The following is a 10,331-nucleotide window of genomic DNA, read 5'->3' as shown; positions in this document are numbered from 1 at the left end:
GGACTGCAGACAGGCGTTAACAGTTGCTCACAGTAGGGGTTGTTGTTGTGGTTGTTATTGTTTTGTTAGCTGTAAGACTTTGGACAAAGCCCTTGATTTCTCTGGGCTTGAAGGCAGGTGCATCAAACAAGGTAGCCAGAGGGTGAGGATTAATACTGGGATTCCTGGCCCTCCTTTACAGGCTGAATGCCTAGTTTGTCTTGACTTCTTGGCTATTCCTTTCAAAGTGTAGATGTGGTTATTATTTACTCTTAAGGTAAAAGAATGGAGTGGGCAATGCTTCATTCTTTGAGGACTCTCCCCGTGTCTTTCATTATGCCTCTGGCTCTCAAATTGCATCATTCCTTCCCTTTAAGGCCTGTGGCCTCTTCACCAGATCTGGGTTCTGCCAATGTTTGGGGTTCAGCAGAGCAGAGCCAAAACTCAGCCCAGAAGCAGGATATATCTGAGTTCAAATCCCATGCTCACTGTGGGACCTAGGATAATTATCTTTATCTTGCTAAGGTTTTGTAGGGATTAAGTGAAATAACATATAGAGAATGTCTATAACATAGTAGAAGCCCAATATATGTTAGCCATTGTTATTATCAACAATCTAATTGCCAAACCCTATGCCCTTTTCATATGTCTCATTACCCATGATGACTCGGATGCATCAGACATGGAGAGCCACTCCTTTATTGAGACCCTCTCTCCTTTACCCTTGTCAGTTCTCCGCCCCCTGGATATTCTAATGATCCTCCTTTTTCCCTTTTCCTTGTTGTTTTTTTTTGTACCCTTCATAGTTATGGCTGTTTTAGTCAAGTAGTCTTGATAGTATGTTTTTATTAAATGGCTCTAGAAGAAGCCAAAGTCCATAGAGTGAAAGTCGAGTCTTTTTATCCAGATTTGGAGCAGAGCAATGGGAGAAGGCTGAAAGCATCATATACTCTTCTGCTCACCAGTGTTACTGCAAAAGGCAGTTGCATGTAGTCAGGAGGAGGGTTTTGGTCTCTTTACAAATGAATGAATGAGTAAATAAACCAGGAGAGGGAGCATCAAGTTCAAGTTTGTGAAGATACATTTCTGCACACCTCATACTTCTGCTGGCTTGATATTTAACCAGTAACCAGAGTGAAATGGACCATGAAGGGAAGCTACGAAAATCACAGGGTCCTGCCCCAGTCCCGAGACTTAGGATAATTATTTGCAACTTGAAGTTCCCAGCCTCCGATAGAAATGAGGTCATCTTGACACCCATGGCTGAAATGTCACCACAGCTTCTAATGCAGGACCTCCAGTCTTCTGTGAGGTCTCTCCCCAGCATCACTGGAAGTCCTAAAGGGACATCTCACACAGAGCCATGAAAAAGTGCACTTCTGCTCAGGGATGTCAGCGCTTTATCAGGTGACCTCCGGGAATCACCATCCACTAACTCCAGTACATGGAGACCATCAGTCCTCTCCACTGTCCTCTGGGCATCACTGCCAATATACCAATGTCCCCTTAATACCAGGTCAGGGCCGGCTTTCATGACAACGTGGGATGACTCTCATCACTGCAGCACTTGGAATCAGGCATGGTCGCCTAGGTCCCAAGGTGGCAATGCCTGTGACCCAAGCCTCAAGGCATCCTACACAAATATAGTGCCATCTCCTGCCAGCAGCCCTCTCCCCACAGACTGAGACAAAGCAGTATTCTGTCCACCTGCACTCCCATTCCCAGAGACAAGCTGTGGACCTAACATCTTTTGTGCAGACCCCTTACCCCCCCAAACCAATGAACTCCCCGTTCACAGACAGCGTGACTCTCAGTTTAAGGTCCTCTCTTAAACCAATAAAGACAAAATCCTCAATATCTAGGAGTTTGTTTGATTTTTAAATCATACTGTTTTCTAGAAGCATCCAGGGTCTTTCTCCATTCAGAGTGTGCAGGGCACAGGGAGTAACTAATGCCTAGGGCATGTCTAAACTCGGAGGCTACGAAAGCAGTCTCCTTTCATTAGCAGTTAGAGGCAGAGGAAACAAGATAAGCATGGCATGGTCCTGCCCTAGTGGAGCTCAGAGCCCATAGGAGGACAGGCCACTTCGTCATTTATTACTCAGGGAAGGATGGCATGAGAACACGGCATTGGTTTGGAAACCTAAATCAGACCAAAGGAGTCAAGAAAGGAGACTTCAAGAGTACTAAATGTTTGGAGATGTGTTTTGAAGAACAAAAGAAGTTAGCTAAATAACAAAACATGAGATGGAAAGGGATTTATGTGAAAGCAGCACACGAGGAAAGGCTTGATTAGTTTTGGCAGCTACAGGTAATTCCACAATTTCCTAGGAAAGGTAGCTATTATTTATCAGACCAGGATTTCTGTTACTAGGATGGGGGTGCAGTGAGGAGGAAGGATGTACTAGCTCCTTTAACATTTCCCTCAAGGGGACCATGTTTAAACTTAGGTTATTGGAGAATGACTAGCGTTAATCAAAGCTAAGCATTTACTAAAATGAAAGATGTCATCTTACAGCTGCTCTTCAATTCTTAAAAAAAAAAAAATCCAAAGATGAAATATGTCTTGTTATAAGCCACGATGCGCTTGCCCACCAAGACTGTAATTTTCCATGGACCCTGGGGGCTTTACTTTCTCAGGAAACCCCTCTCTGGTCCCACACTAGTTCAGACCCTGCATCTGTACACAGTCATTATGAGTCCTGTACTGTTCCTTATCACAGTTCATGAAAAATGTGTGTGTGTGTGTGTGATTTAATTAATCTGTATCTTTCACCAGTTTCAAAGTTCCAGGAGAACAGTCTTTTCCTTTTAACTTTTTATTTTATATTGGAGTGTAGCCAGTTAACAACGTTATGGGTTCAGGTGCACAGCAAAGCACCTCAGCTGCACATATACATGTATCCATGCTCCCCCAGACTCCCCTCCCATCCAGGCTGCCACATAACTCCAGGAGAACAGTCTTAATCTGTTTTCTTTCTGCAGTATCATTAGTTTCTAGCACAATGTCTGGTACAAAAAATACATGCTTGATAAAGATGTGTTGATTCCGGGACTTGCCTGGTGGTGCAGTAGTCAAGAATCTGCCTGCCAGTGCAGGGGACACGGGTTCGAGCCCTGCTCCGGGAAGATCCCACATGCCATGGAGCAACTAAGCCCGAGTGCCACAACTACTGAGCCTGCACTCTAGAGCCCTCAAGCCACAACTACGGAGCCCACGTGCCACAACTACTGAAGCCTGTGGCGCCTAGAACCCGTGCTGCACAGCAAAAAGAAACCACCTCAGTGAGAAGCCATGCACCGCAACGAAGAGTAGCCCCCGCTCGCCGCAACTAGAGAAAGCCCACGCACAGCAACAAAGACCCAATGCAGCCAAAAATAAAAATAAATAAATAAAATGAAATGTATTTAAAAAAAAAAGAAAGATGTGTTGATTCTGCTGCTCCTGCCATTGTGTGCTGTTACTGTTGTGACTTTGGCTGTTACAATTTCGTCTCTATTGAGCAAACAAGAATTGTGTTTTTTTGTTTGTTTTTTACATCTTTATTGGAGTGTAATTGCTTCCAAAATTTATAAGCAGCTCATGCAGCTCAATAACAAAAAAAACAAGCAACCCAATCCAAAAAGAATTGTGTTTTGAGGAGGAAAAAGCTGTAGTCATCAGGTTAGCCAGTATGGCCTGGTCGTATGAGAGGCTAAGGGTCACAGGGGTATTTAGAGCACTCAGAGCCAAGGGCCAAGTAAGAGGCTGTCACTTAGAACAGAAGCTTTCAACTGATGTCCAGGATGGAACGAGTAATAGGTTTGTTTTTTCCAAAGGACATGAGCTAGGGCAAACATGCAGGACCAAATACATAATTCACAGGGTACAGTGCAAAATGAAAATGCAGGGCCTCTTGCTCAAAAAGTATCAAGAATTTCAAGATGGTGACAGAAGAGCATTAACCCAAGTGCAGGGCCCTGTGTGACTGCACAGGCTGCATACCCATTGTAATAGGGAAGGAAAACCTGATTCCATATTACATCTGTTCCTTTTCACTTCAACCTTTGTGTTCCGTTGTCTGCACTTAGTCATGCTGGCTCTGCACCTTTTGTAAAAGAATGTTGTCTATAGCCTGAAATATACAGCATGGCCTATTCTCTGACCTTTAAGAGTCCTTCCATATAGCAATAAAAAGTTGCAAAACAGAGAATAACAGTCGCCTTGTTAGAGGTTTACAGGAACATCCTGACCTGTGTGGATAGCTGGAAGAACAAAGAATTCTTACACCAAGAAGTTCACAACAACTAACCACGCCCTTCCTTCATCTTGCCTTTAAAAGTGCTTTGCTGAAACCCTTGGAGGAGTTTGGGAGTTTGGGGGTTTGGGGCACAAACCACCTGTTTCCTTGCATGGCCCTTCAATAAACCTTTCTCTGCTCCAAACTCCAATTTTTCAGTTTGTTTGGCTTTACTGTGCATTGGGCACAAGAACTTGCATTTGCTAACACCGTGAAACTGGCCTTGCAAACATTTATAGCTATTAAATAAAATCTGAACATAAGTTTGTAGTTTCCTGTTGGAAAATTAAGGAGTTTTGTATTTGGGGAGGGGGGAGCCTTTTAAATATCCAGATGTAGGACTTCCCTGGTGGCCCGGTGGTTAAGAATCAGCCTGCCAATACAGGGGACATGGGTTCGAGCCCTAGTCCGGGAAGATCCCACGTGCCGCGGAGCAACTAAGCCCGTGCACCACAACTACTGAGCCTGCACTCTAGAGCCTGCAAGCCGCAACAGCGGAGCCCGCATGCCACAACTACAGAAGCCCGTGCGCCTAGAGCCCGTGCTTCACAGCAAGAGAAGCCTCCTCTCACCACAACTAGAGAAAGCCCATGCACAGCAACGAAGACCCAATGCAGCCAAAAATAAATAAATAAAATAAATTTATTTTTTAAAAATCCAGATGCATTTCCTTTCCCTGAACACTGAAGTTTTTCTTCAAAAGATACTGGATTCTTCTGCCCCTTTATCCCATGGGGCCATCTCTCTGTTTCCGAAAGTCCTACTAAGGTGTAGGTACTGGTTTGCCCCTCTGTAAACAGCCCTGACATCCTTGCTGTACTGCAACACCCATTTGCTCCTCAGCTATGAAGATTTGGCCTAGATTTAAGGCTCCACAGTCCAAAAAGCATGGATTTTGACGCCAAAATGGGTTCAGATCCCAGCTCCACCATTTACAGTTTAGCGACTTGGAGCAAATTACTGAGCCTCCCAGTTTTCTCATCTATAAATGCGACTGATAATACCTAGCCTAATAAGGTGGCTCTGAGGATTAAATACGGTTAAAAGTGTGACGGCTTAGCACATAAATGCACAACAAAACTAGGACACATCCACATTTTGCAGTATCCCCCTGCTTTAGTCCAAAACTGAACCGAGGAAAGAGGAGCGCCCTCAGGCCAGGGAACTCCAGCTCTGCTTCCTCCGTCACTGAACCCTATAAATAACTTGGCTAAGTCACCGGCTCCCTGAGAGTCGATATTTCTCAGGGTACAGGAGGGAGTTACTGCAGGTGGTCTCTCCAGCTGGATCATTCATTCGGGCGTTTGGTCTGAATTTTCCGTCTACTTCCTAAAGCATCTCCCCGACCGTGCTGCGCGCGCCCAGCCTCCCCGGAGGGCCTCCCGAAGGCGCTGCCCACTTCTGCCCCGCTGCTCCCCGCGGGGCCCCGCGCAGCCCCGCCCCGGAGCCACCTCCCGCCCCTCTTCTCCGGGGGGCGGGCCAGCCCGTGCCCAGTCACGACTGTGCGGTCCCCCGCGAGGTGGCCGCGGGCGCAGTGGGGCGGCGCGCTTCCCCCCTGCCCGCGGGGGTGCCGGGGAGGTGGGCAGGGCCGGGGCGGGGGCGAGGCCGAAGGAGGGCGCGTCGGCGCCTCGGCTAGGATGGGAGTCCCCGGCCTCCGGAGCTGAGCAAGCCGGCCCGCGGCGAGGAGGGCGCGCCGCAGGGAGGCTAGCCTCGCTCTTCCTCCGGGAGCCCAACACCTTTCCCGCGCCGCCAAAATGATCCCCCCGAGCGGCGCCCGAGAGGACGGCGTGGACGGGCTGCCCAAGGAGACGACGAACGCCGAACAACCGCCCTCTCCTGCATCCACCGGCAGCCAGGAATCCAAGGTACCGCGCACGCTTGCCCCGAGAGGATACAAACTCACTCTCCTTCTCTCCTCTGTCCACCTTTGTTTCCTCCCTACTGGCGCTGGCGCCAGAGTCTGAGACGCGTCCCCAGTTCCTCTCAAGGACTGTACCTCCCTTGAGACTTGAATGTACGGCAGGACTCTCTGATAGCGATGCTGGACCACATCCCTGGAGACCCAGCTTTCTTGCCCACACAGCCCGGGGGCTTTGCGCAGGGCTTCCACCCTGCGAGCACCCGCAATTCAGTAGACTCCTGGTTCATATAGCTTTCTTGGGTGGTGGTGGCGGGGTTGTTCTGTGCTTTGAACCTGCATGTACCCAAAGTGCGTGCAAGTATTAGGTGGCTTCTGAAGGCTGAGGGACAAACAGCCGAGGGATACTCCTCCAGAAAAGCTGGGGCACTTGCGGACCAGCAGAGGTTTGCCTGTATCCCAAAGGTCTGAGACCCTTTGCTTAACAGGGCTCATCACTAACCTCAGATACAGTTCATTTCAGAAAAACTAGGGAAATGACGCGTTCTCGGGAAAGTTGATGTTCCTCTTGTGGAAGTTAATCCTCGGACTTACACTTGCTTTCATGAGAGTTACACTGACATACACAAAACCAACCCCGCAGCACTTCTGTCGCTGGTACACTTCCTCTGAAACTCTCGTGGGTGCCAGGCACATGTTTGGAAATCTTGGAAGAGGATAAAGTAAAATGCGGCTGCTAGCTGTGCGATGCCAAATGGCATCTCAGCCGGGAGTGAAAACCATAAGATGGAGTTTGTAGTTATATGGATTTTTTAAGGGCAGGACTCCTGGCTCTTTATCCAGATCTCCTTTGTGTTCCCTGGATGTCTTTGGAATGTGGGGCAGTTCCTGTGTAGGAATGAAGGAAAGGAGGATGCCAGTCTGGAGGGCAGGTCAGATGGGGCAAAGAAGAGTCCCATCCTTATCTCCCTTCACACACATCCCTGGAAGCCATTGACAAATCAGCAGGATCAAAAGCACAGCTAAGGGGCTCTCAGTTTAAGTGATGCTGCCCACTGTGTGTACCCCAGCCTTCAAAAGTTAGCCATCAGAGATGCTAATCCAAGACAAAGAGCTTTGCATTATCTTTATTTTATTTTTTGGATAAATATCTGACCTGAAATATGTGTTAACTTTTCTAAAACACAGTTGGAAATGGGGGCAAAACCCCACCTTCCAGAATCATTGTGAGGCATAGTAAGTACAGTGTAAGGACTGTACATCCCAGTACAGTGTAAGGACTCGATCCATGTTTACCCTTTTCCTTCCTGAGATAAGGAGATGGGATCCATCTCACCATAGATGATTCACTCCAAATCCATCTCACAACCCCTACACATGGACCGTTACCCCTCCGACCGGAAGTTTCTGGCTCTCTTATCATTGTCCATCATTGACCTTCATTCACCTAAGTGATATGGGGTAGTGGCCACTTCAAAGGTGATCTAGAATACTGTAAATGAATGCAGCTAAACTCAAGAGAGAAACTAGTATTCAACTTTTTGAATTGGGCCTGTTGCTCTGCAGTATGTACGTTCTGGAAAGCGCTTAGGATTTGCTTATACAGAAGCACAGTTCAAACACACTGTATGGGCTTGCTATTTATAGATATCCTAATGTAAATTCTTTGGCAAAGCAAAACCTACGTATGTAATACCCGTCATTATCCACCAACTTATCTGGTTTATGGTTTTGGATCTGCACACGTCAGTTTTTCTCAAAGTGTATTTGTACATTCCTAAATTTGCTGTCATGGCTTAGGTGTTCTTAATCAGTGGAGATGGACTGTGGGGGGCCTGTGAACCCCAAGAAATTGAATGCAAAATGTTGTGCCTGAAGGTGAAATTTGAGGGGGGGGCATAGTGTTTTTGATACTCTCCAAGGGGCCCATGCTTCTAAAAAGGCTAAACTGCTGATGTGGAGGGGTTATGGTAAGGGAACATTAGGATGGCATGAAACAGGGGTAGTAGAGGCAGGCTCTATTTATTCTGCACCAGCAGTGCCACATTTTAAAGCTTATTGGCGTTAAGAAGGATCCTCCACCTTGAGGATGAGCGTCCGGTAGGAGAATGTGGACATGTAGTCATCCCATCTTACTCTCCTCTGAAGTGGTTTGTTTGTCAAAATACCGTGTGGGACAGCATGGTTCAGCCCCTCTGGACAGTAAACTTTCTTAAGAAAGACTTTTAAAATTAGTTTTTTCTTTTATTTTATTAAAGCCTAGTTGACTTACAGTACTGTATTTGTTTCAGGTGTACAACGTAGTGATTCAATGTCTTTATAGATTAGTCATCACGCAAAGTTATTATAATATTATTAACTACATTCCCTGTGCTGTACGTTGCATCCCTGTGACTTACTTATTTTATAGCTAGTAGTTTGTACCTCTTAATCCCCTTCACCTCATTCACTCATTCCCCCCACCTCCCTCCGCTCTGGCAATCACTAGTTTATTCTCTGTATCTGTGAGTCTGTTTCTGTTTGGTTATATATGTTGATTTGTTTTGATTGTTAGGTTTCACTACACATTTTTAAAATAACTTTTTTCTCTCATGATAAGAGTAACAAATACTCTGTGGAAATTTGAAAAGTCCTGAAAAAAAGTTTAAAAAATTCCCCACTGGTCCAGTCCAGAGACACCTACTGATATCTTGATTGTATATTTGCCTCTTTTCATTTGTTTTTGTTTTTTTTACCGGTACGTGGGCCTCTCACTGTTGTGGCCTCTCCCGTTGCGGAGCACAGGCTCCGGACGCGCAGGCTCAGCGGCCATGGCTCACGGGCCCAGCCGCTCCGCGGCATGTGGGATCTTCCCGGACCGGGGCACGAATCTATGTCCCCTGCATCGGCAGGCGGACCCTCAACCACTGCGCCACCAGGGAAGCCCTTCATTAATTTTTATATTTACACAGTTGAGAGAAAAATGGTGAGCATCTACTGAGTGTTTGGTCTGTCAGGCACAAATTGACCCTTCATAATAACCCTGTGAGGGAGATTCTGCTATTATTTCTGTTTTATGGATAGGGAAGCGGAAACTCAGAAAGGTTAGGTGACTCCCCCACAATTGTATAGTTAGTTGAGTGACACAGCATGGACAGGGACCCAGGCAGCATGGCTCTGGAGGACAAGTTGTCAACCACCTGCAGCCGTCTCTCATGCCTGTGTACTGTTTTACATCCTGTACTGTTTCACCTAACATCCTAACCAAGTATTTTATATGCTACTAAAAGCCATTTGCAACCATATTTTGGTCTTCTCATCTTAAGAAATCTTTGAAAATAAATTGAGCCACATTATCATGTGAAATGATTAAAGCCCAGTTCTTATACAGCTTCTTTGCATTTGATTTTACTACTCTCTCCCTAAAAGTATATTTACAGAAGTGATTAAATGGAATATCACAGAACCATCTGGAAAACCGGGCCACAGCAAACCCTTTGGTCTAGAGGGTCCATTAGAGAAGAATGATAATGATTCAATGCCCTGAGCACGTAAAATGTTTCCGGAAGTCCATTTCTGCAGATTCTTTGGAATGCTAAATCATAGAATATTAGAATTGGAAACACTGGAGATGATCTATTCTGGGTATTTGTAAAATTATGGTTAATTTTTATTGTGTAAATTTATTTTATTATGGAAAATTTCAACACAGAGAAAATACTATAAAGAACCATCATGTACCTAATCACCTGGCTTCACCAATTATCAGTTCATGGACAATCTTGCTTCATCTGTTACCCCCAGCACTACCCCCACCCCTCCCCATGCACACTGGATCATTTTAAAGCAAGTTCCAGGCATCAAAGCATTTCATTCATAAATATTTCCAGATGCATCTCTAAAGAATAAGGGCTCTTTTTGTAAACATGACTACAATCCCATTATCACATACTCCAGGTGTTTTAAGTCAAGCATCAGTATATTCTTTGGAGGTCCACAAGTTGTCTTTGGAATATCTGTGAACAACCAGAACTTTCAAAATTGCTTGTGTACATGTATATGTGCATTGTCTGGGGAAAGGATCCATAGTTTATACCAGCTCAATAAAGTGTTTGTAGCCTTCAAAGTTTATTTAAATATCCCCTCCCTTTTTTCTTCCTCTGTTGAGTAAATCGAGGCCCAGAGAGAGGTAGTGACTCGCCTAAGATCACACAGGTAGTTACTGCCAATAGTCT

At 45.8% G+C, this 10,331-nt stretch overlaps 1 protein-coding gene across 3 annotated transcripts in view; it reads left to right on the top strand.

Moving 5' to 3' along the window:
- Positions 1-5,825: 5,825 nt before the first annotated feature.
- STAC (SH3 and cysteine rich domain) overlaps positions 5,826-10,331 on the top strand; it is a 102,032-nt gene continuing 97,526 nt past the window's right edge. For all 3 annotated transcript variants that reach the window (XM_030830108.3, XM_030830109.3, XM_030830107.3), the window contains exon 1: positions 5,826-6,124. In XM_030830108.3, coding sequence (XP_030685968.1) covers positions 6,014-6,124 — 111 coding nt within the window. In that variant the 5' untranslated portion in view covers positions 5,826-6,013. The remainder of the gene's footprint in view (positions 6,125-10,331) is intronic.

The sequence above is a fragment of the Globicephala melas genome, chromosome 11 (genome assembly GCF_963455315.2).
Source record: "Globicephala melas chromosome 11, mGloMel1.2, whole genome shotgun sequence".
In the NCBI taxonomy this organism is placed as follows: Eukaryota; Metazoa; Chordata; class Mammalia; order Artiodactyla; family Delphinidae; genus Globicephala; species Globicephala melas.
This window is presented reverse-complemented; position numbering and strand designations above follow the sequence as displayed.